The 27,500-nt window shown below is 42.4% G+C and overlaps 1 protein-coding gene across 3 annotated transcripts in view; it reads left to right on the top strand.

Moving 5' to 3' along the window:
- Positions 1-27,500, top strand: part of cadps2 (Ca++-dependent secretion activator 2) — a 189,101-nt gene that overhangs the window by 129,813 nt on the left and 31,788 nt on the right. For all 3 annotated transcript variants that reach the window (XM_063196999.1, XM_063196998.1, XM_063197000.1), the window contains exons 17-20: positions 488-588; positions 16,197-16,353; positions 21,508-21,649; positions 27,088-27,243. In XM_063196999.1, coding sequence (XP_063053069.1) covers positions 488-588; positions 16,197-16,353; positions 21,508-21,649; positions 27,088-27,243 — 556 coding nt within the window. The remainder of the gene's footprint in view (positions 1-487; positions 589-16,196; positions 16,354-21,507; positions 21,650-27,087; positions 27,244-27,500) is intronic.

The following is a 27,500-nucleotide window of genomic DNA, read 5'->3' as shown; positions in this document are numbered from 1 at the left end:
GAAGGTGGCCAGGACGCGTTAAATAAAATGCAATCCAATTTCAACAAAGTCTGTGGGTACATTCAAAGTGATTTCAATAGGTCAATGTCACATTTTTTTATGTCGCACTATTCATACCGCAGGACACAGAACAACATTTTACAGCTCCCATTTTCCATTCTCTTTCTCTCTTTTGACTGTGTGTTTGTGTGTGTGTGCATCAAGGAAAATACAAATACAAAACACAGTACGTACACACACACAAACACACACACACACACACACACACACACACACACACACACACACATAGTCACACATCTTGTGTTACCATCGCATGCACACATGCTCTCACCCTGCATCTCCCTTCTGCTGCGCCAGGTTCTCTCTCTCTCTCTCTCTCTCTCTCTCTCTCTCTCTCTCTCTCTCTCTCCAATGTTCTTGATATGTATAGATTCTATTTAACATGCATATTGAATGTGAGTGTTAATGTGTGTTTGCCTGGCAGCCAGTTCCCAGGCCCCCCCGGCGAAGCGTCTGGAGGAGACGATGAGGCTGGGGGAGCTGTGCATGGACGTCCTGCAGCAGAACGACGAACACCACTCTGAGGTACTCAACACACCTTAACAACCACCACTGAGGTACTCAACACACCTTAACAACCACCACTAAGGCACTCAACACACCTTAACAACCACCACTAAGGCACTCAACACACCTTAACAACCACCACTGAGGTACTCAACACACCTTAACAACCACCACTAAGGCACTCAACACACCTTAACAACCACCACTAAGGCACTCAACACACCTTAACAACCACCACTGAGGTACTCAACACACCTTAACAACCACCACTAAGGTACTCAACACACATTAACAACCACCACTGAGGTGCTACTGTACATGGTGTTGAACACACCTGAAGTAACAACACAGCTGAGGTACAAATTCTGAACACACTTAAAGGGACACTGTGTGAGATTTTTAGTTGTTTATTTCCAGAATTCATGCTGCCCATTAACTAATGTTACCTTTTTCATGAATACTTCAAATTCTAAGTATTCATTATGACTGGGAAAATTGCACTTTTCATACATGAAAAGGGGGATCTTCTCCATGGTCCGCCATTTTGAATTTCCAAAAACAGCCATTTTTAGCTGCAAAAATGACTCTATTTGGACCATACTAGAAAATATTTGTTTATTACTTAGAAAACTTTCATGTAAAGATCAAATTTTGCAATGGGCAGCCCAGTTTCAATGAGCAGCATAGTTGCAGTACCTTTTTTGACCATTTCCTGCACAGTGTCCCTTTAAACAACAAACCTCTGAGGTACAGAACACACATTTAACACCAGGCAGACCAGAGCCGGTGCAGAACCACCCACGTTCATACCGGGCTCTGAACCTTTCCGTATGTAGCCATTTGTTATCAGGTTGAACACGCTGACGTCTACGCTGTTGTCATGATTCACAGAGAAAAAACAAGTATTTTTCGGTTTGCATCATAAACCAACTTTCCCCCTCCCAAAAAAACATGTACGGAACACAGTCTCTGAGGTACTATTTCTGAACACACCTTACCAACACCCATCTGATGTAGAGAACACACCTTACCACAACTCTGAGGTGCTGATTACACCATAATTAACAACAACACCCTGAGGTACTAAAGGCCACTTTATACTTATTGGGGCTGACGGTTGCAGAGCCTGTGCAACTGTCTGTGCGCGACCACGCCCCCCGCGCAGAGAAAATGCGCTGTGGTTGGTCGTCTCGCTACTTGTTCTCGGAGCAGCACAGTTCTCCGGTTGTTTATGAGAGCAAAACTGACAATATTCTGTGACATAGGAACGCTTTCTTTCTAGTGTGTGTAAATAAATGAAGCTACAATGACTGAATTAGTAAGTAATAAACAAACAATACATCAGTTAAGCACTCACGGCACAATGCATGCAGTCTGACTACTGTACTGTAGCCTTATAGCTATGTAGCCAAATGTGGCTAACGACATGAAACCTCGTGTGCAGATCTATAACATCAACAGTGGTTAGCGACCAGAACCAATGGGCACAGTTGCTGAACTATAATCTGCCCTTAAAGTGGAATTCACCTCTGGGCAATGTGTGCTGTTATCACATGTAATTTATCCTAATTTTGCATTTTACATGAGAAAAATAAAGTAATTTGCATTATTTAGTTTAATTTAATACAATTATGTGCTGAACCGCGGTTGCCAAAGCTATTTTAACATACTCAGTTAACCAGAATGCACTGCGGGAAACTAAGTAATCGTTGCCAGGTTAACGCGTCACCGAATTCGAAATCTTGCGTTCTGGCTGCTCAGTGCTCGCTGCCAGCAGTCGTGGCTGGTTTAAGGACAAATGTAGGCTGATATCCGAGACAGATTGATTTTGTTAATGTAGACTGTTGAAAAACATAACAATCGTTCCTCACTGGGTCTCATTGCGCAAACTATATCTACTAACAGCGAATAAAAAGCGAATGGAAAAACAAACTGTTGAGAAGTCAAGTCAAGTCAAGTAGGTTTTATTGTCAATTTCTTTACATGCACTGGTCATACAAAGAATTTGAAATTACATTTCTTGCTTTCCCATACAGACATAGACTAATTAAGGTAAGGACATAGACAGTATAGACATAGACAGTACTTATACATGGACTTAAGACAGTATGGACATAGACAGTGCTCATACAGACATTTTAAAGTGCAAGACTGGACAACAGAAGACTTGTAGAGGACATACATTAAGAGGTATTTGTTGTGCTTTTGTGCTTTTCCTAAAAAAGTCCTTTATAGCGTTCTGACATGGTAATAGTAGCATTTTGAAGAAAATAAATATAAAAAAGGTCTGTCAAGTACACCAGCAGCAGTGTGTGTGTGTGTGTGTGTGTTGTGTGTGTGTGTGTGTGTGTGTGTGTGTGTGTGTGTGTGTGTGTGTGTGTGTATGTGTTTAGTGCAGGTAGAAGGTGCGGTGTGCGTCTTGTGTTTGTGTTCGTGTGTCTGTGTGTGTGTGTGTGTGTGTGTGTGTGTGTGTGTGTGTGTGTGTGTGTGTGTGTGTGTGTGTGTGTGTGTGTGTGTGTGTGTGTGTCAGTGTGTGTATGTTTGGGTTTAGTCCAGAAAGTGCAGTGTGCTTGTGTGTGTGTGTGTGTGTGTGTGTGTGTGTGTGTGTGTGTGTTGTGTGTGTGTGTGTNTGTGTGTGTGTGTGTGTGTGTGTGTGTTGTGCGTGTGTGTGGTGTGAGTGTGTGTTGTGTGTGTGCATGTTTTGAGTTAGTGCAGGTTGAAAGTTCAGTCACAAGTATAGTAGTGCAGGTGGAATGTTCAGTCGCAGATATGGTGGTGGGGGATGGGGGGGGGGGGTTGTCAGTGGCCTTGCTGGCTAGAGGCTGACAGTGGGGGGGGAGTGGGGGTTGTCAGTGGCCTTGCTGGCTAGAGGCTGACAGTGGAGGGAGAGTGGGTTGAGTGTTCAGCATCTTGATCGCTTGGTGCATTGTGCTGCTCGCCAGCCGGGTGGTACGGGAACGGAGGCGCCTGTACCTCTTTCCAGAGGGCAGGAGGCTGAACAGTTTGTGTGCAGGGTGGCTTGTGTCTTTGATGATCATCAGTGCTTTCCGGGTGAGGCGTGTGGTGTAAATGTCCTGCAGGGAGGGGAGTGGTACTCCAATGATCTTCTTCGCTGTGTTCACAACAAGCTGGAGTGTCTTCCTGTTTTTCTCCGTGCAGCTTCCTCCCCACACTGTGATGCAGTTGGACACGACGCTCTCTATGGTTTAGTTTAGTTTATTTAGTTTAGTTCAACAGGGACCATGCACAATACACATTGATTACAGAAGTAAAAAGATGGCTTGTGCCAGATTATAGCTATATAGCTAATTTCCATCTGCAGTCCCTGGACAGGTAAAACAAATATTAAAATACAATAACATAGACAAGATATAAACAAGTAAGCACATCCATAGGCCATAGGTCAAACACACACACACACACACACACACACACACACACACACACACACACACACACACACACACACACACACACACACACACACACACACACTAAAATGGCATACAGTGTGAGTCATATTTTAAAACATATGATTAATGTTGACAAGACTGGTTGGTTAATATCCATTTTTTCACACCCCTTGAGAAGGCCTGATAATCAGTAATACTTTTTAGGTTACTGGGTAGACTATTCCATGTTTTGGTTGCCCTGAAGGAGAAGGCTGACTGAGCAAAAGCAGTTCGTCGGATTGGGAGACTACAATCACCCAGTGGATCTTGACGTTCTGCTCATCAATTCAGAGCAGGGTTGAACAAATGTTCTTAGGGGTGGGGGTGCTGCATTGTGAATAATTTTATGGATTAGCCGCAGATCAGAAAATTGTATGATGTTTTCAAGGCTGAGCATATTATACTTGCTCAGTATAGGACAATGGTGGTACTGAAAAGATCTTCTATCTAGGACCTTCAGGGCCTGCTTGTATAGTGAATCAATGGATTTTAAGACAGTCTTGTTGGCCCTGGGACCAGCTTGATAAACAATAATGCAGGTGGGACAATGATCATAGCATTGACATAAGTCACAGCAGCATCAATACTCAGAGAGTTACGGATATGTCTAAAATTTGATATGCTATACTTTACAGTATTACCCAGCTTTTTAATGTGTTTCTTAAAACTAAGAGTAGAATCTAAGGTCACACCTAAATATTTAAACTCATCAACATTATTTAGCTTTGTTCCATCAACATATATGTCTGGAACAACATTTAGTTTAAATCTATTGTGAAAATACATTGTGACAGTTTTGTTGGTATTTAGTGTGAGACAGGAGGTTTTTAACCACATTGAGACCTTAGTTAGTGTTTGAGTCAATTTGCTGGCCACCTGTATCTTTGCCGTGTGTGTATAATACAGTGTCGTCAGCATACATCAGTATATCCACACCCTCACATACAAATGGTAGATCATTTATGTAAGTGCTGAACAACAGAGGTCCCAATATGGAACCTTGTGGCACCCCATAGAGCATGCTTTTAAGGAAGATATTTTATCATTTATCTTAACATATTGGGCCCGATTTAATAGATATGACTCAATCCACTTTAATACACCCAGAGCCAGCTGAATGGACGCCAACTTTGAAAGGAGTACTGGGTGATTGACTGTGTCAAAAGCCTTTCGAAGGTCTAAGAACACAGCACCCACCACTCCTCCATTATCAAGATTTGCCTTGATGTGTTCTATAAAATAGCAGCATGCAGTGTTGGTTGAGTGGTTGGCTCTAAAACCAAACTGCATGGGGTGCATGAGTTTTTTTGTGTTTAAATGCTCCACAAGCTGTTCAGCAACTGTTTTTTCTATTATTTTCGAAATGGCCGGCAATATACTAATGGGTCTATAATTAGTGACATCCTCTTTGTCCCCAGCTTTAAAAATAGGAGTCACTATATCAGTTTTTAGCACATTAGGAAAATAAAGTTCCTCTAAAGACTTGTTTACAATGTGAACTATGGGGGTGGTTAAGACATCTTTAAATTTCTTTAGGAGAAAGGTGTCCATGCCCCAGATGTCTTTAGCTTTGGAGGTGGATATAGTTGATAAAATTTTATTTATTTTTACTTCATCTATAATATTAAAATCCAAGACAGAGATTGCACAATTTTGAACACAGAATTGAGATCTGTCTAGATTGGTTGACGGGACAAGGAGCTGATGTGCTGCCACCCAATTCTAAAACAGAGTTAATAAAATAATCATTAAAACTATTTGCAATTATTAGACTATCATTTTGCAATGTGTCATTTATTTTAAGATTAAGGGGTACAGTCTCTTTGCGTTCTTTTCCTGAGAGTTGATCAATAGTTCTCCATAATAACTTTGAGTTACCTTTTGCTTGTTTTATAATATCAAGAAAGTAGTTTGCTCTGGCCTTCCTAAATTCTGATGTGGCCTTGTTCCTAAGGCCTGTGTATAACAGGCGGTCCGTAACTAGACCAGACTTAAGTGATTTTTTCAGGGCTGCATCCCTTTGCTTAATAAGTTTTAATAATAAGGTGTTAAACCAGGGCAATGTTCGCTTTCTCTGTCTGCGAGGAATGTTTTTGGAGTATTTGGATAATAGATGGTATCCAGTAGGTCTTTGCATGTTTGTTCACAATTCTTATCCTTTACAACATTACCCCAATGTGTTTCCTTAAAGTCTGTTTCTAGGTGCTGCATTTGTGACTTGGGAATGAGTGAGATATATTGTTTTCCTTCTGGTGTGTTGTTCCTGAATCTTTTTTTGGAGAGCTGCCTTGCTACTAGAGTAAGATTATGGTCTGATAGCCCAGTGACTAGGTTATATGTTTTAGATATGCGTTCCCTTTTATTTGAAAATATCAAATCCAGTAGTGTCTTTGAAGACTGTGTGATCCTCGTTGGATTTTCTATCAACTGGGTTAAGTGAAATTTACATGCAATATTTTTTAGTTTTTTCCTTCTTGTTTTGTCTAGCCAGTTTAAATTCAGATCACCCATTAGTAACACTTCTTTACCACAACATGCTTTGAGAACATCAGACAGTTTCTCAAAAAACGTGTCATTATCAGACGGTGGTCTATAGAGAACAATAACATTAAAAGACATCTCGGGAAGGCTCCTCTGGTTCCTCTGTAGAATGTTGTCATGATGGAGGGTGTAGCACTTGCCTTCTTTAGTTTGCGCAGGAAGTAGAGACGCTGATGGGCCTTCTTCGCCAGTGATGTAGTGTTGGTGGTCCAAGAGAGGTCGTCGCTGATGTGCACTCCAAGGAACTTGGTGCTGCTCACTCTCTCCACAGCATCGCCGTCGATGGTCAGTGGTGGCAGTTGTTTTTGGACCCTTTGGAAGTTGACAACAATCTCCTTGGTCTTGTTGACATTCAGCAGGAGGTTGTTGTCTTTGCACCATCTGGCCAGCAGGTCTACTTCTTCTCTGTAGTGAGTCTCATCGCCCTTGGTGATGAGGCCCACCAGTGTTGTATCATCCGCAAACTTCACTAGATGGTTAGTGCTGTGGGTCGTTGTGCAGTCGTGTGTCAGCAGCGTGAACAGCAGGGGGCTGAGAACACAACCTTGCGGAGCCCCCGCGCTCAGGGTCAGGGTGCTCGAGGTGTTGTTCCCTACCCGTACTGCTTGTGGTCTTTGCATCAGGAAGTCCAGCAGCCAGTTGCAGAGGGAGGTGCTGAAACCTAGTTTGTCCAGTTTTCTGATGAGTTGTTGTGGTATTATGGTATTGAATGCTGAACTGAAGTCAATGAACAGCATTCTCACATATGAGTCTTTATTGTCCAAGTGGGTGAGGGCTGGATGGAGGGCAGAGCAGATTGCATCCTCCGTGGATCGCTTGGCTCGGTATGCGAACTGGTGGGGGTCTAGGGTGGGGGGTAGGGTGGCTTTGATGTGTGACAGGACTAGCCGTTCGAAGCACTTCATGATTATGGGCGTCAGTGCTACAGGACGGTAGTCATTGAAGCATGATGGTGATGATTTCTTCGGCACAGGTATGATGGTAGCAGCTTTGAAAAGTGATGGGATGACTGCTTGCTCCAGAGAGATGTTAAAGATGTCTGTGAAGACATCCTTCAGCTCTTCTGCACAATCCTTCAACACTCGGCCTGGTATGTTGTCTGGGCCAGCTGCTTTGCGTGGGTTGATGGTGGCCAGTGTCCTCTTAACACTGGCAGAGGACAGGTAAAGGGAGAAGTGCAGCTCGTGTCGCAACTGTCGCTGTCCTCAGATTAGTGCTGAAACGGAAAATGAGAAGGCTAGCCTACCTTACATTTAGCCTATTTTTGAAAAAATAAATAAATGTAATACTCATTCAAGAAGGAAGCAGCCTGTCTATCTCTGCTCATGTTCTATCTATCTGTTTAATCCCATCAAATCCAAAGGCGAGGCGGACTTGTCTCCGTTCAACCAACTTTATCAAAGAGCGCACGCTTTCTCGCCCTCTCTCTCTCTCGTGCTGGTGTTTGACCAAAAGCCGTTTCATCCGGACCTCTGCTGTTGGTCCCTAACAAATAGGCCTACATGCCAGAGGGAATTGATCATTCATAGGCCTAAATAAAACAAATGTGCAGGCTGCCTTTTAAAAATGGTCTTCATCCCATTCATTGACTCTAATGCAAGTGCAACATGAAGGAAAATCGCCCCTCGGTAAGTCGCACCGTGCGCACGCATTTCTGGGCATTCAGCTGTTCAGGTTATGCTTTCTGTTTTTAGAAGATGAGAAATTACTTGTGTGAAACATAGCTTACCAACCCACATAGGCCTAAAGAGCACATCGGGACACGGACACCCCATCGTCTCCATCTCGCCAGTTTGAGGGAGGTGTTGGGTTAGACCTGCATTTTGAAGATGTAGGCTATCGTCGCTTACTTTGGTCAAGTGTTTAATTTGATTTGTCCGTTCGCGTCTCAACTGTCCCTTGAGAGGAAGTCTGTGTTTATAGTTTATGCAAAATAGGCGGCCCTGACTGCCTGGGGAGTGAGCTGAAATCTACAATGACTTGACAGTAAATTTCAGTAGCCTGCCTGTGTGTGCCTTGTTCTTGCTCGTGTTGTTTAAATGCAATCAAGTCCAAGTGCAGTAATGATAGCCAGCGCATGCATTTATGGCTACCTTTTTTGCAACCTGCGTAAGAGGAGCATGAACATCGCCAGCAGTGCAAGGAGGACGCCACGTTTGAGGATAGAAATGGTCGCAGGGAGCCTCCTTCAGCAATCCATCAAATAACTTTGAATAATCTTAAAATAAGGCCTGATTCAATTAAAGCCAACTTCACTGTCGAGCTCCTATTGTTTAGCCCATAAGGACTCGGAGTGTCCGTGGCCGCTGCACCGTGATCCGGAGCGGACCTCAATCAAGCTTTTAAAAATATATATTAATAGCATAGGCCTATTAAAATTAATAATAAAGCAAAACAAAAACAAAAAACGTGTAGGCAATGCCTACCATGTGTTATTACAACTTGCAGGCCTAATAGGCTACACCTGGCAGGCGTAGACATCGTGGACTGGTGCGCTCCGATAGCCTATCATACTGTAGGTGATTTGTAATGACAATGAGCGCATATTAATGCGGACAAAATTTTTTTTTAAGCAGTTGGATTGAATGCACCAAGGCTTTTATCACTGTGCAGTAACCTATAGGCCTACTTGAAGTAGGCTTATTATCCGGACAATGTAAATATCTCCATCCTCGAAATGTGTTATCTGCCTGCCTGCTTCTGTTCCATGCCGCCTGTCATGCCGAGGTGATTTGATGACGCGTCCAATCAAATCACCCAGCAACGTTCTAATGGCATTGTAGTCGTTATTTTTTCTTCCGGTGATTTGATGACGCTTGAAATCACCATTCCTAAAACAATAAATAGCTTTTATATTTAATATAAAGATATTATATCCAGTGGCTACATAATCCCCTGTTATAATGTGGTCTAATACAGAGTTAGGGCACAATATTGTTTGAAAGGTGAATTCCGCTTTAAGGCTGAAGAAACTTAAATAACACGTCTATGAGGTACTAGTGCTGAACACACTTCAACTCTGAGGTACTGAACACACACAAATAACAAGTGTCTGAAGTACACACGATGAACACACCTTAACACATTGAAACCATGCACTTCCTAATCACATCATGTCAAGTTTCATGGTTTCATCAAAACATAGCAGTCTCACCAATGTTTTGCTAGTCATGGGAACTTAATTGCCATCAAATTTCGAGGCACCTACAAAGAAGAGGTTTTCACTTATGGAAAGCTGAACTTCTTCTTCGTCAATCTTTCTTGGGTGCATGAAATTCATTTTTTTCATCAGCCATTTTTAGCTGCAAAAATGACTGTACTTGGACCATACTAGAAAATATTTGTTTATTACTTAGTAAACTATCATGAAAAGGTCAAATTTGGCAATAGGCGACACAGTTTCAATGAGCAGCATAGTTGCAGTACCTTTTTTGACCATTTCCTGCACAGTGTTAGCCTGGGAACTCCCATACTGCCTTTAGTTCTCTTAGTTTCGATCTGAAAGACAGTCTGGGGAGGATGACTCATAACATCCAAGATCATGGGATCTTTGTCATAATGGCCAAGCATTCCGACCTTAACAGTTTCTCTGCCCAATCAGAGAGCAGGGCAGTGTGTCATAATAGCTAAGTATTCCGGCCCCATACGGAATTTACAATAGGCAACTCTCCAGACCTAATCTGTCTGGTGTTAACCAGGCAAGCACAGTGTCCCTTTAACAACACTTCTCTGATGTACAGTACTAGCACTGAACAAAAAGTCTCCGAGGTGCTGATCAGGAGTTAAGGACACCACTTTGAGGTACGCCCTCTGAGCCATGAATTAGGAACTCCACTTACTGTAGGTATTACCGCTGATCAACATGTATCCTTAACAGAACAGCTTTCAGCTCGTGAACAGATAAATAAAGTACAACACTGTGATTGACCAGCAAGGTAGGCCTTCAAAAATAAGAAACACTAGGTATTGAGGTACAGACTCTGATTTATGATTTAAACCTTTCCAATCACATGCACGTTCAGCTTCCTAATGTGGAAAGGGAAATGCCAGGCGTCTTTTCAATCAGTGCATTTTTTACTCTTTTTCTTTTTCCTCGTTCTTCTTTTTAATGACTTATATTTTTGACAGTGCCTTCAAATGCTTTGTACGGCATATGTTCAAACACATGTTGACTAACCACCGCCAAGCGCTCCACACGGTATTGCATGATCATTTGAGCAAGGACTGTGTGTGTGTGTGTGTGTGTGTGTGTGTGTGTGTGTGTGTGTGTGTGTGTGTGTGTGTGTGTGTGTGTGTGTGTGTGTGTGCGCGTGTGTCTGTGTGTGTGTGATCATTTACTGTCTGGCTGTCCTTTTCCAATCTTGCCACCTCCATGACAGCTGTTTCCACTGAGACTGCTGTGATCCGGAGAGCACACACACCACACTTCAGCCCCGATATCAAAACAACAGTTCCAGCTCCCACGCGCATACACAGGGGAGACGTTCTCACACATACACATACACACGCACACGCACACACACACACACACACACACACACACACACACACACACACACACACACACACACACACACACACACACACACACACACACACGCGTACAGGAGCTGAGCTGAACACGGTTAAAAACTGATCAATCTCAGGTGTCAAGATGAAGCCTACTAATGCCATCGCTTGCGTCTGCTTAAATGGAGAGTGCGTTTTATGGCATCTGTTTGGCAAGAATAGGCGACTATTTATATTCAGGAGCAACTGTAGCATGTTAGAAGATGTCGCTAGCCTCCATAAATGCAATAGCTGTTCGGTTGCTCAGTATAGTGTTCAGTAACAGGCAATAAATTGTGTTTTTTATGATATTACTGTAGTGTGCATCAAACGCCCCAGTTTTTGAACATCCCACTCTGCTTTTGCAGTATTGTTCCTTTGTAAAAACATAATTTCCTCGTAAAATCATAGCAAAATTGTTCAATGGATTAAAGGGTGGTGCAAAATCTTGAACTTTTGAATAGCAATGAATGGGCGTTTTTTATTGAAATCTGTGACAATTGTGTATTTTTTTCTTTGCACTAATCTGCATGCTGTATATGTCGGACACAATTGATATGCAGATATATAAAGTGTGTGTGTGTGTGTGTGTGTGTGTGTGTGTGTGTGTGTGTGTGTGTGTGTGTGTGTGTGTGTGTGTGTGTGTGTGTGTGTGTGTGTGTGTGTGTGTGTGTGTGTGTGTGTGTGTGTGAGAGAGAGGTGAGAGAGAGAGAGGGGGGGGGGCATGTGAGAATCTGTATTTATGTGCGTTTGTGCATGTGTCGTCTTTATGTGTCGGTGTGTGTTGTCGTATGTGCTCTTGGAAACATGATTAACTGTGTAAAAGAAGAATACTGTTGTGCTTCTGTTAAGAGGAATGTTTTCTCTTACTGCTTCTTTGTTTTTTTGTGCTTTCGCAATCAAGGGAAGAGAGGTAAGACATCCTTGGTAAATTCATTTTGAAAGCACAATAAAGAGATGTTGCGTTCTTTTCCGTATTTGTCAAAGCTTGTTGTGTCTAAATAATTTCCTGTACGCTGCAAGTGATTTCAGGAAAAGAAAGAAAGTCTAAACAAGAAATGCCTCTTCAACCTATTTTTCATTTCTTTCCTGATAGCAAACATGAACAAATTTGTCGAACTTAAGTGGTGCAAAATTGATGTGTCATACTGTATTGCAGGAAGGTGGAGAATGCGCGCACATCAGTGGTACAGGTGCTGGACAAAATAGAGTAACTGAAATAAATGATAGAAGTCCGCAGCACTGTTAATGCTCCCAGTGATTTATTTGCACAAATAAAGCACTTGGAGCATTAACAGTGCTGCGGACTTCTATAATTTATTTCATACTGTATTGCATCCATCAGCTGAGTCCAGTCTGAATAGTCATATACTGTATGTGAGTTCAATATGATCCAGCTTTTCCACCGCTATAGAAATCATGAATATAGATACCAGCAAAAGCAGTGACTGATCATTGTGTTCATACAGAACTATAATGACTGAATTTATGGCCAAAATATATATTTTTATTTCTTTAAATGCAGTCCCCATGACCGTCAAGGAGAGCTGCATTGGAATGTCTCGTATAACTTTGGCAAAAATGTTTTTAAAAAAAATATCAATAAGTTATGTTGAATAGTATGACATGATTTTTTTTTTTTCTAACTGAAGTAAAAGAAAAAATCAATGCGCTTCTACACAAAATGATCTGTAACCACTTTTTGCCATAGGCTTCCGAGCCAGTCAACTGCTGTATTTTGGACTGAATGACATACAGAGAGAGATGGAATTGGAAAAAAAAACATGTGAAGTTGTGAAGCAAAGGCAGGCAAGCGGCAGGAATCCAATGGTGTTGAGAAGTCTGAAAGAACTCTTAAAAAACACTACTGACAAGTGTCCCCAAAGGCAACCGTGCACATGAATAGACAGTCAAGGATGTCTTCCACCCCCAACCCTTTTCAAACAGCACACACACACAGAGAGACACACACACACACACACACACACGCACGAGCACACACACACACACAGGCACACGGAGACACACACACACTCACACACACACACGCACGCACCCCACTCACAAAAGGTAGGCCATATAAAGGAATGGGGATGGGGTGGGTTGGGTTGGGGGGGATGAGAGGGTTTGCATTTGTTGCCTGCAAGTTCTCAATTAAGAGGCCAACTGTGGCTGCATAACATTCAACGCGATAAAGAAAGACCTCAGAGGAATCTTGCTCTGCGTCTTTTCAGCAGTGCCCATGGAGTGGCAGGCCAGCCTCTGCAAGACACCTCGGTCACAATATGTGTCACCGCATAAAGAAACTATAGGCTCAAGTTGTTTAGAATGAATACTAGTAATTCACCAAAGAATGTTTTTCTCCTTCTTTTTTTATTTGCATAGTAGTTTCAAATGGCCTCGTGTTTGAGGCATCATTGGAAAGCTAGAAAGTATGCTTTCAGATTCTATGTGCAAGTCAAATGCCTCCCGGTTTTTGATACTGGTGATGTTGCATATGAAGAGCTCTTTTCCGAAATGAGATATATCCATTTTATAGAATGTTGGGAAATTGACATTTTTGTATTGGGCATTCCATTGAAATGCATGGCAAAATGCATTTTTATAGAGGTTTGAAAGTATGTTCTCAAAACATTTGAATGGCAAGAATTCACACATAGATGTTAGGACCTCTTAACAATCAATTCCAATATTAAAATGCAAAAAGTCAAAAATGGTGGATATAGCGTTTTGGAAAAGAGCTCGTCATATACATAAGCATATTACAGTCACGCTTTTGCAGAGGACTTCATGCTGATATTAACTTTTTGCTCACTTCTTGTTCACCAGCCACAGTGGCTAATATTTTTCACTAGCATTCAGCCTTTCTACAAGCCACAGTTTTGTTGTCAGTATTTTCTTTACCATGATACATCTAAACTCAGAAAATGAATAAATAAAACAAGACTAACACAGTGAGTTGATTGAAACTACCTACATATATCAGACAAATAGAATCTGAATTATCTTTCCTCTCCCTAAATGTAACACAAGGTGCCAAAACAGTGTATATACTGCTGCGATATGTCATACCCAAGAATAAGTTACCTGCCAAAATGGCTAGTGAGATTAATACTGTTACTAGCCACGGCCACGTTTTAGCCGTTTTTTGGCTGGTTGGCAGGTGCCAATGTCAAGCCCTGTCCAGAACTAACTGGTACTAAACCAGCCAGTACCCCAGAACTAACTGGAATTAAACCAAGCAGTACCCCAGAACTAACTGCTCAACTCTCAACATATCTGTAACATCCTTGTAATCACACACACTTTTTGGTGTGCATGGCTGTGTTACAGATACAGGCAAATCTCGATACAAGGTGAACTTTTGTGAATGTAAAATACGAATAAAAAGGCTTTTGTCAAAATTGAACTGAATGTCCTGGGTTAAGGAAGCGGGTTCTTCAACTGATGCAATATTTTGTGAGAGCGACCTTCATCCAAAAAAGTAATTTTGAATGGCAGATTACCTTTTAATCCCATGCAATGGCTCTACACCCGCTATACGCCGCTATGACAGTCGGTCTGTTTTATCCCCCAGATACCAGATTGCTTTTTGGAAGGTTAAACGTTGAACATTAAACGATAAAGGTTAAACGTTAAACGTCTGTTGGCCTTGTTATCATTGTTGGTATAATAATATTCATGCCCATGTAGATACACTAAAGTACAGTACCGGTATCAGGGCTTGACACTGGCACCAAACAGTCAGCCAAATGCTGGTAAAACTTGGCTGTGGCCAGTAATACTTTCAGTGTCACTAGCCAATTTGGCTGGCAGCTTATTCCTTGGTATGACATGTGCATCATAGTAGCCTATATTCTGTGGTTTCCCCCTTGTGTATCAATTGTTTGTATTTAAGTTCAAGAAAAAGCTCAATAACTCTAAAGTTTCTATACTTCCATATAGAAAGCTTTACACTCAAGTAAGACGTACACTATCATGATAAAGAAAACAAAAATAATTTAAAATGTGTCGCTAGTGGAATACCTGAATGGCTAGTGACTCGGGTACACTACTAGCCACAGTGGCAGGTGGGTGAAAAAGTTAATTTCAAGCCCCTGATGTGAAGGTATGGGAGTATAGCTGATTGAAAGAGTATGTATAGGGCCGGTATATGAAAGAGAGAATATGCTCAAAATTAAGGAATAAGCCACGAGAGGCCATGGGGAGGACGCAAAGCGGAGTGCCGTAAACCTCCCCTTAGCCGTTATAAGTCGAACACAAATATACAGACTCAAGTGGCTTATTGCTTGCTTATCTAATACAGTTGTACTTATTATTAATCTCTGACCAAAGTTTCCCGATTTACAACAATCACAATCAAGAACCAGATCGCACAGTGTTAGTTTGTTACAACTTTGCAGCAGTAGATGTGGACACAAAGCTTGCCAATGTTTTTGTCACACACTCTTTGGACTCTTTTGGTGACATGTCTGTAAGGAAACTGTTGAACTTGAACTTTTGCTAATTGGAGGGTGAGACTCACATTTGTCTCTCATTCTTTGGCTCACCTCCTTGGTGTGAGTGACTTTTCCTTCTTGGACTTTTCAGTTCTGTGTGGCGGTGTGGCAGTCCTTGAGTCATGGTGTGTTATGTTGGTGTGGTGTGACTGGCTTGTTTGACAGACCTTGAGTCATGTTACAATAGTTGATGGGAGCGCCTGCAGTACTTGACTGATATGAGTGGTGTGATCCAATATGTGACCTATCTGCGATCCTTCAGCCATGACCATGTGAATATGACTGACATGTCATGATGTAATCGGTCTGTGTATTATCGGTCTGTGTATTATTTGATTTGATTATTTGACTTTGTGGAATGTGGAAATGAGACATTTAATTCGAAATTGACTGACTTTAATTCAGAATGAAGCTTAATTCCGCTTTGAAAACATCATGTTAACACATGATTCGGAATTAAAGGAAAGATCAAAGTAAACTCGACGGAACTATTAAATTCTGAATTATTAATTCGGGTTTCAAAACATCATGTAAACGTAGTGTTTGTTGCATATTGACTTCACCTCTCGGTGACTGTGTGTGTTAGGCCTTTTCCTGGTGGCCGGAGGTGATGACGGAGCATGCGGAGACCTTTTTATCCATGTATACGGTGGACATGGACGCAGCTCTGCAGGTGCAGCCGCCTGACTCCTGGGACAGCTTTCCCCTCTTCCAGCTCCTCAACAACTTCCTGCGCACTGACCGTAAGTGGATACTCATCTCCTGTTTTCTTCTTCTTCTTCTTCTTCTTCTTCTTCTTCTTCTTCTTCTTCTTCTTCTTCTTCTTCTTCTTCTTCTTCTTCTTCTTCTTCTTCTTCTTCTTCTTCTTCTTCCTTTCCTCACAACTACTCAACCTCTTCTTGTACTGTTAACAGAACATGTTGACTCCACGTTTTCTTTTCTCATTCTGATTTTCATGCTTTCAAGTGTTTTCTGTCCTTTTTTGTCTTCTGTTTTTTTCTAGTATCTCTCTCTCTGTCATCTTCTCCCTTCTCCTCTCTTTCTTGTCCTCCAGTCCATCTTTCAGTCTCTTTTCATCTCTTTCTTTTAATGCCTCTTTTCCATTCACTCTCAATGACATCTTTTGTCTTTTTCTTTTTACCCACCCATCTCCTTTCTCTTTTTTGTTCATTTTCTTTTTTTTCCATGTTACTCATCCTCTTTCTACAGTATATGGTGCAATTTCCCTAACCTCCCTCTTATCTTCCCTTCATCCATCTTTTATTTGCTCTCTCTCTCTCTCTCTCTCTCTCTCTCTCTCTCTCTCTCTCTCTCTCTCTCTCTCTCTCTCTCTCTCCTCCCTGACCCTCCATCTTGTCACTAGCCCTATTTAAAGCCTGCTAGCTCTTGTCGCGGCACCTTTAGCCGTCTCTTGGCGGCGCATGTTCTCACCACTAAGCGCACTAATTAGCGCCCAGCACGCCACAGACAACAAGCCTCGTTAGGAGGGGGAGGTTAACGTGCTGTGCCCGTCCGTCGTCAACACGTTAATTAGCCAAGCACCGTGGAGGCGGGGGAGCGGAGCCCAGCGCCACACAAGACAGGAAATTAGCCAAAGCCTCTTCTTCCCTCTCACTCTCGCTCTCAAGAGAGAGATAGAGAGAGAAAGGTGGAAAAGCAAAAACTAAAGATTCATTCGCCTGACTGACTGACTGACTGACTGACTGGCTGACTGACAACCTTCTCTTCTTTTTTCAGTCTAGCTGTGTGTGTGTGTTTGTGTGTATGAGGAGGGCCTGTGTGTGTGTGTGCGTGTGTGTGTTTGTGTGTGTGTGTGTGTGTGTGTGTGTGTGTGTGTGTGTGTGTGTGTGTGTGTGTGTGTGTGTGTGTGTGTGTGTGTGTGTGTGTGTGTGTGTGTGTGTGTGTGTGTGTGTGTGTGTGTGTGTGTGTGTGTGCGTGCGCGCGGGCGCTTGTGCTTGTGCTTGTGCTTGTGCTTGCGTGTGCATGTTTGTTCGTGTGGAGTAAAATGTCTGTGGATTTGTGTTTTCAATGCGCTTGTATCCATGTCTGTGTGTTTTCATGAATGTCTGTGTGTGCATGTTTCTGTTTTAGTGGAGAGAGAGTGTGCTAGCGATAGTGTCTGTCAGTGTTGGTAGCAATGTGCACATGTTCACAGACAGGTGAACATTAGCACCAATAAAGCATACACTTGACAGGAGAATATCTTTGTTCAGCCATCACTCGCCTGTCACATTCAATCATGTTGGATTGGAGAGACAGAACACCACACAAAGTTAGCATAAGACACATCTGTCTTCAAAACAACAAAACAACCGTCGCGATTTCTTTCAAAGACAAATAAATATGAGGTGATATGTGAGTGTTTTCACCATGAATTTTTGAGTTCTGATAGATATGTCCAAATATGTATCTGTCAATCACTGCCGATGAAGCACATTTGTTGTTTATTGACACTGAGTCCCAAGTAATGTGTGTACGTGTGCAAATGCACGCCTTTTGAAATCTAGACACAGACAATAATATGGCTTCTCTATCAGGAGTCTCTACATACTGACGCTCACAGTGTAGGCACCTTACCAAATATAAAGCAAAAAAAATATTTTATTTTGTTTGCCCATTTCATCCATGTGTTATTCGAATAGTAAAAGACACACATACATATATTCTTTTAGGGGGCAGTCATGGGTGAGCGGTTAGGGCGTCACACTTGCATCCCAGAGGTTGCCGGTTCTACTCCCGACCCGCCAGGTTGGTGGGGGGAGTAATCAACCAGTGCTCTCCCCCATCCTCCTCCATGACTGAGGTACCCTGAGCATGGTACCGTCCCACCGCACTGCTCCCCATGGGGCACCACTGAGGGCCGCTTGCACGGGTGAGGCATAAATGCAATTTCGTTGTGTGCAGTGTGCAGTGTTCACTTGTGTGCTGTGGAGTGCTGTATCACAATGACAATGGGAGTTGGAGTTTCCCAATGGGCTTTCACTTTCACTTTCACTTTTTCACTTTTGTTTCAAAACGCTTCATGAATAGAGCAGTCCTCTTAATCCTCATCATTGTTAACCTTTCTCAGCCATAGCTTGTCATTTAGTGTATTTGTACGCCATCTCATCAGACTCGCTGAAGAATTGCTTGTATGAAGTATATTATAATAACTTGTGATAACGCTACTTTAACAAATACATATTTAATTGAATATAGCCATAATTCAATTCAGATAGACGTATTAATGCAAAACGTATGTGAATGAAGATCAGGTGTTTAATATTATAGTTCATCTAATCACATAACTACCATGGCAGATAAGGAAGAGCTGCAACTGGCCTACATAGTATATTGTATAATTGTGTTTATTTGCATGATTGATAATATTATTTCTAATCTCAGGCATGTACAACGGACGCTAATGGTGCTATGGATGGTAAATGCTCACTTGAGTAGTAGCTGGTGCTTGGGGACAGGGCTGGACTGGCCATCTGGCGTACCGGCATTTCCCGGGCCCACCGGTGAGTCAGTTCTGTGTCGCTAATTATGAGGAGCCCCTTTAAGCTAAAAGTGTCCCGGGCCCTATTTCTCCCCCAGTCTAGCCCTGCTAGGGGATGTGTAAATGGTGGGAGCTAGCGGAGCTGAGCCCCAGGAGAGGCGAAATGGCTAGTGTAGCTAATGAGCGCTGAGTGGCGAGGGGGGAATTAGCCGCTAATAAGGCCCACCGGTACGCTACGCTACACACCGCCAGGGAAGCCGACAAGTGGGGACAAAGGGTTCAGTTGTCCCGGGCCCAGGGAGATGGGGGGCTCCTAATTGGGTGCTCATTACATTGAATGTATTGGGTGGGGGGCCCTTTTCAGATGATTTTGTCCTGGGCCCAGCCAAAGCTGTCACCGGTACGCTACTATGCACCGCCCTCCAGGCTACGCATTACCACTTTATACGGTTATGCTTTTATTGTACTGCAGGCTCCCCCCTTCACTGGGTATATATCACATTACATTGCACTTAGCTGACGCTTTCATTTATTCAAAGCGATTTACAGTTATTATTTTTCAGGGTATTGGTTACAGTCCCTGGAGCAATGTGGGGTTAGGTGCCTTGCTCAAGGGCACTTCAGCCATGGATGGAGATGTAGGGAGAGGTCAGGGAGGATTCGAACCTGCAACCCCTATATTGAAAGACCAACTCTCTTACCACTAGGCCACGGCTGCCCATATATCTGTATCATGAAGCGTAAGTGCAACATCACTGCGCCATACTGGATAAGTGCGGTATAACTTGCTCAGTTTTGACAACCTCATCTTATACTCTGATATTCAACTTATGCATACAATTATTCACAACACCGCTCCACCACGTCTGAAAACCAGTATCCAACCCTGTTCTGAACACATTGGCAGAGCCACCAGATCTAGCACCTGGGGAATCTGTATCCTCCCAAGTCGGCTCACAGCATGTGTACAACAATCATCCTTTTCTTTTACTGTAGATCCACTAAAAAATGGCATACTCTTCCCACTCACCTAAAAAACATCAAGTTTTTATACCTTCTCACGTGAAATGAAAGAATGGCTTTTAAGTAATCAGTCTTGTCAGCACTAACTTCAGTGCTTGCATTTATTTTACATATGGCATTTTGCAATGTCAATAACGTTTTTAATACCCTGTGTGTAAATTAATAACATTAATAATAAATTAGTCGAATAAACTAGACTAAACTAAACTAAACGTAACTAAACGACAGTGCATGTTGATGCACTGTAAGTGGACCATCAAATTGAAATTACAGTTACTGTTTGTTCTTATGTCCCTGTTGCATTTATTAGCTACAGTTTTGCAAAGTATATAACAGCAAGTAGCATTATGCTCTCGCACTGTACCTTAGGGTTTGGATTAAGTGTGTTACATGCTGGTCTGATACATGTAGACATAGCAACAAAGAAAGTGCAGACTAAAGTGGTAGCAGTGTTACTCTTCATGTTATTGCCCATATATGCTATCTGCATTCATAAAGTAACAAAGAGTCAATAGCCTTAGATATGGTAAATACATAATATTAATGCTTTTAAATTATTATACGGAATTGGAAGTGTGTTAAAACTTTGGAATTGAAAGACTGGGTCAATGCTGTAATTGAAGCAGCCTCTTATGAGAGTATGCTGGATAGGGTTAATGATGAGAAACAAATGATCTGGAATAATTTCTGGGTACACATGAAAATGACATAAGGTGTATCTGATGACAGCCGTTATATATTTCTACGTATTTCCATTTATTACGACTGTTATTTTCTGGACCATATTTTCTGATGGAGATGTCAAGGTGGCGTATAGGTGAGCTATGTACAACAGGACAATGTAATGTACTGTGTGGACCTTTAATGTGTGTGTTTAAAGATTGATCAATAAAAACTTGAATTTCAAAGAAAAAGAAATGTTAATGCTTTTACATGCATGCCGTATACACTACAACAGACACACATCTGTTACCAACGCCAGCACATCCCAACAGTACAGTACATGTACATCCTATCACATGTACTAGATGCTCTGTATTACAAGTCACAGTGCCACATTTTCAGCATAAGATTGACAACAACAGAACTCTCTGGTGCCTGGATTTACTCATCCTTTCCAAACATGTAAACATTTGACCGAGGATAGTAGTGTGTGTGTTTGTCTTGTTTTGTGTGCTTTGTTTGTTTGTTTGTTTGTTTGTTTGTTTGTTTGTTTGTTTGTTTGTTTGAGAACCTTGACCTATGACCTACAGTATGGCCTTTTCTCTTTGACGTCCCGATTTCCTTCAGCATAGAAATAACATCTACTCTTGTGAGAAGAACCTTGACCTACGTATGCCCTTTGTGCCCTATGATCTATGACCTTTGACCTTTCCTCCTTGGTGTCCACTAGATTACCTATGTAACGGCACGTTCCACAAGCATCTGCAGGACCACTTCATCCCCATGGTGGTGCGCTACATTGACCTGATGGAGTCCTCCATCGCCCAGTCCATACACCGCGGCTTCGAGCAGGAGACCTGGCAGTCTGTCAAGTGAGTAAATACAGTAGGAGAACCACCATTTACCCACCTGTACAGTACATTGCCAACAGTTGTTTAAATGCAGAACACTTACACACATATGCACAGCGCACACGAGGACACATGACCAGACGCACAATGCATACCTCAAGTTACCCAAGTTCTTGTTCTTGTTCTTGTTCTTGTTCTTGTTCTTGTTCTTCTTGTTCTTCTTGTTCTTCTTGTTCTTCTTCTTCTTCTTCTTCTTCTTCTTCTTCTTCTTCTTCTTCTTCTTCTTCTTCTTCTTCTTCTTCTTCTTCTTCTTCTTCGTCTTCTTCGTCTTCTTCGTCTTCTTCTTCTTCCTTTCTCCCCTGCAAACTCAATATCTTACATCCCTTTAAATGCATCTCTGACTTCCAAGACCCCTGAACCAATAAAAGTACTCTTTCCTTTTTTCCACCTGTTTGTTGCAATCTTACTCCCCTTTTACAGGACAATTACCAATAACTTGCCCAGCGTAGCGTTGCCCAAAGTGCCCAACCTTCCCCTCAGCTTGCCACAGATGCCCAGCTTCACACCGCCGTCCTGGATGGGCCCGCTGTGTGACAACACGTGTGTATGGGCCAAACCCGACCAAAGGGAGGGAGACCTTCTGTTGAGTGGAGCGAACCCTCAGCAACCCCATTTGTTGTGTTGTCTTATCTTGTGAAGTGGCGTTTGTGTTTTGAAGCAAGGTTTTCCAGCGTGAAGTGATGTTTGTGTCGTGAAGTGGTGTGCTTTGGCATGGTCTGGAGTGATGTTTTCCGCATTAAGTGATGTTTGTAATGTTAATGTGGTAACACTTTATTTTAGGGACACATCTATTAGCACTAATACATACAATATTAATGCCTGTGTAAGTAACTTGTAAGGCATGTACTAAGCAAAATAAGACAGTTGTTAAGCATGTATTCACAAATGTCTTGTTCATGCCCAATTAGGGATTTATTACTAATATAACCTTAGTAAGGACCAGTAAGCCTATATTTCTATTTATTAGTAAGTAGTAAGTGGCAGAATACAATGTGTATAAGCTCCCGACACACTGTGTGAACAAACCCTGAACAGTGTGAAAACAGATGCAGAATAAAGGGGGATTCATACTTGTCGTGACTGGCGCTACCCTCCTTCATACTTCACTCGCGACCTCACTCGCGACCTCACTCGCGCCGTCACGTGACCCAAAATGACGTCACACGCCGTGTCGTGAGCTGCCGTGGCGCGACGTCGTGCACCCCAGATATTTTGTAACTTGTCGTGCGCCACCAGCGACCATACAGGTAGGCAAACAAAGCAGGAGTTGCGAAGAGAGGCTACAACTACTGTAGGCCACTACAGAATGGATCATGCATCATTTTGAGGATAATAAAATGTCCTAGAGAGTTATTTTATCTTCTCTCTTAAATGTTGTTCAGTGAAACAATTGTTTACTTTGTTCAGAAGCACGTTGTGTTCGGCGATATATTTAAAAACTCTGCCGCCAGAACAATGCTCTCACATGGTCTTGGAATGATCTGGCAATGTAGGCTACAACAAAAAATATATGTTTCAATGTGGTAAGTCACAAGTCAGACGTTCAGTAGCCCTACAGCAGCCGTGTTTGGCTTTCTATTTTATACATCCGTAGAACTCACGCTGCGAGTTGCGAAAGATACTGCCGTTTCTCTCATGAACAGCAGAGGGCACTTCCGACAATGCGAGCGAAAGCCTTCTGAAGTATGAATAGTCTGTCGCAAGTGATGACGTCATTAATGGTTCTCGCGCCACACGCGCCAAAGTGCGCACGTGAAGTATGCAGAGCCCTTAAGGGTCCCTATTCTAAAGTGATGCATTGGACAGCCCAGATGGCTCAGGGCCTCTGCACTACCAAAGTCCTAGGGCCCCCACACCACCCAGGCCTGCACTACCTAGCCCCCCCGATCTATAAAGTGTAAGGGTGTATCAAATAATTAATACTTACCTAGTTGAGTCATCTAGTTTTCTCTTGTTCATATCAATGAGAGGGAGGTAACAAGAGCCTATATATAGCAAGGATTGAACGTACACTTGTCAATGGCGGTGGGTTGGTGAGATGTAATTTTTTTTCATGTACCACTGAGTTTTAATTGTAAAAAAACCCCAAAATAAATGCAGAACATTAGAATAATAGTTTTGAAGCAAAACTAAACTACTCTTTTGTGATAATTAAGTGAATGTTTGAGAACATTAGCTTCAAGAAGTGCAGTGCATGATGGGTACGCAATCTAGGCCAACAGACAACCTACCCAGCTCTGAGCCTACGTCCTTAGCTCCTCCCCTCACTTGTGAAATTTAGTTGCTATCCAAACAATTTGCCATGTACGTAACAACAGAAATATTATCATTGCTGCATTGGCCATGCATTGCATTTCTGACTAAGGGCGTACCCATCATGCACTGCACTTCTTGTAGCTAAGTTTCTCAAACATTAACTTATTTATCAGAAAGGAATAGCTTAGTTTCGCTTCCAAACTATTACTCATCGTTATATTCTGCATTTATTGCAGGGTTTTTACAATTAAAACTAATTGGTGTATGAAAAAATGACATCTCACCACCCACCGTCATTGATAACTTTACGTCCAATCCTTGCTATATAATGCTTCCAATTACTCATTTAACATAATGAGTAGAATACGTGAGATCTTCATACCTACTGAGACTAATGTAGAATCTGAAATGTTCTTACACTTTGCTTCCCGGGGGGGACGTTGAGTGGGGGCCCTAGGTAGTGCGGGGGCCCTAAGCTATCTGGGCTGAGCAATGCATCACTTTGGAATAGGGACCCTTATTCCACATCTGTTTTCACACTGTTCAGGGTTTGTTCACACAGTGTACTAGGAGCTTATACACATTGTATTCTGGCCCTTACTGCTTACACATAAATAGAAATCTAGGTCTACTAGGTCCTTACTAAGGTTATATTGGTAATAAATCCCTTATTGTGCATGAACAAGACATTTGTGAATACATGCTTAACAACTGTCTTATTTTGCTTAGTACATGCCTTACAAGTTACTTACACATGCATTAATATTTTATGTATTAGTGCTAATAGATGTGTCCCTAAAATAAAGTGTTACCGTTAATGTCATGGTCGTGTTGAGAATGGATGTTTATGCTGATGATGCTTGGCGTGTAAAAGCCTGTTCCATCTTCTCTATGAGCATAGGAGTGCAGCAGTGCTAAAAAGCCAAGGTCACAAAAGCAAATGTCACCAAAGCCAAGGTCACAACAGTCCTCCTTATTTCAGGAATTTGCTTATCTGTAGCTAAGCCCTGGTAAAATATGACAATACATAGGATTTTTTTTCTTTATGTGTTTGCAATGCCTTGTTTGGCAGTATAGCCATGTTTAGCGTAGCAATGGAAGTCCATGGTACCAAATAAAGTATCAGCAAATATACTTATAAAGCACTTCAAAATTAATGTAAAATTAATTCTGTCCAATGATAACTTGTGGCTTGATGCTAATGCTTCCATTTACTTCCAGTGATTGTGCTATGAAGCTATGGTAATAATGACAGTCAAGGTATTAACCCATAGTGTCCTGGAGCGACATATACACTGCAGTCAAGTTCTTGAAATTTGAGCTGTTTTATTACAAATATGGGTATGTTAGAGCTGAATGTAAACATGTTAGTGCAAACATATTTTTTGTTTTTATGTGCTTCGGAGGCTGAGATATTTAGGTTTTAATAGGGAGAGGGGACCTTTTCCCAAAAAGGGCTTAGGCTAAAATTTGTTAAGTACCAATCTAAGTACCAAGAAGAAAAATGTACATTAAATGTGTGTGTTCTACTTGGAAATACTGCAAATGTGTGAAAATCAAAAAAAGGGGTGGATTTTGGCTTTAATTAGCCAAATGCTCATTGCAGATTTTACTATATTCTAGCGTTATATACTGTATGACAGCATTACGATGCTTGGACCAGTTGAATGCGACTTCACTCGTAAAAATGGCGAGTGACTGATAGATTAGTGACTGATAGACTGATAGAATCTCCCTGCAACAGTGACTGAAAGTACTTGTGTGCGTGTGTGAATACACACAAATTAAGCTTGCAGCTCCTCTGCCATGATCTTCTGCAGGGGGAATGACTAAAGATGGTACACAGCATCGCACACTAAGGCATGAGTAGGCTTGTGAGGTTGTGATAGACCAGTTTATTCTATTAGCATATTGATTAGTCACGTTTTAATGTTTTTATTCTGGCCAGCTGGATGATTCATCCAGTTTTAATTTTGTTCTCTTACCCACCACACACAGAGACTTTTCAAAGTTTGAAGGTGTTCTAATACTACATCACAATTCGCACAAATAATGAATACATTTGATGTGAAGTTGAGTACTATGATGTACTATGGACCCTCCTATACAATACAGTCAGTACATGGATGATCTGCTGCCTTTAGTCTGTGCGTGGGCTCGGGGTGAAACATGAACCGGTGGTGTAACAGTTGCTGTGGGAGCGTTCCGAGGGGTGCGGCAGCTCTCCTGGGACACCGAGGCTGAACACTGACGAGGAGGGGACCGTCTCTTGGGGGTTCACGGTTTCCCCAGAAGACTCCCCAGCCATGGCTGGTGACAGATCGGCCAATTGTTAGCGCCTTGCGATCTCTCACTCGCTCGCTTGTTCGCTCTCACTATCCCCCGCATGTACAGTAACAGACGAGTGTGCAGGAGAGAGCGCTCAGCTCGCCGGTACACCCGTGGGGAACGCGGATGCGAACAGTGCTAATTAGGCGGGAGGGTAGCCACATCACACGCTTTTAATTGTGTCTCGTCGTTTGGCAAATGATCTATGCCGAGTGAGCGCCACTTGTGAAGGTAACAGTCTTTTACCGGCGAGATGTGTCTATATTTTCTTTTTTTCATGTCTCTCTCCTCTCCCTCATGGCCAGTTGTGTGGCACTCTCTACGTGGTTGTGGCAGCCTTTTGATGTTGTTGTGGGAAGCACCTTATCAGAATACATTGTACATGTAGGCATGAAAAGGAAGTGCACACATCTCTACTGTGGACCATACCATATACCTTGTAAATAGGAAGAAAAATTTGATTTTCTTTTTTTCTCAATCAATTTTTGTGGCTGAGTATGGACACATATATAAGACATTGATGCGTTGCGTTGGACTGCATTGCACAGTGTTTAATTGTGTTCCATTGCATTGCACTGTGAAGTTTCTATGTGTTGCATTGTGTCTTTGTGTTTGTTTTGTGTCGCATTGTCGCGTTGTGTTGTGTTGTGCAATGCTGTGATACCACGTTCTGTTGTGTTGCATCGGGTTGTGTTGCATCTGTGCCAGGCTTATTTTGCACTACGTGTTGTGCTACGTTGCATTGCTATGCTACGCTAAACTGCATTGTGTTGTGTTGAGTCTGATATGGTTCCTGTATGTAACTGAATTTGCAGCAATGGCTCGTCCACCTCAGAGGACCTCTTCTGGAAGCTGGACGCGCTGCAGATCTTCGTGATGGACCTGCACTGGCCCGAACCCGAGTTCGCCAAGCACCTGGAGCAACGGCTCAAGCTCATGGCCAGTGACATGGTGGAGGCCTGCGTCAAAAGGTGTGTGTGTGTGTGCGTGTGCGTGCGTGCGTGCGTGCGTGCGTGCGTGAGTGTGTGTGTGTCTGTCTGTTTGTGTGTGTGTGCGTGCGTGTGCGTGTGTGTCTGTTTGTGTGTCTGCTTGTGTGTGTATCTGAAAAAGAGTTTGTAGAATATGGCGTGCTCTTATCCAGATTGTTTGTTGGCTTCTTGGGTTTGGGTGCAAGGTATTGTTCATTCAAGTTCAAAAATGAGAATAAATTCTCTGACTAAGTCAAATT

This window comes from Engraulis encrasicolus, chromosome 4 (genome assembly GCF_034702125.1).
Source record: "Engraulis encrasicolus isolate BLACKSEA-1 chromosome 4, IST_EnEncr_1.0, whole genome shotgun sequence".
Lineage (NCBI taxonomy): Eukaryota > Metazoa > Chordata > Actinopteri > Clupeiformes > Engraulidae > Engraulis > Engraulis encrasicolus.
The sequence above is the reverse complement of the archived record's forward strand: the minus strand, read 5'-3'. Positions and strand labels throughout refer to the sequence as shown.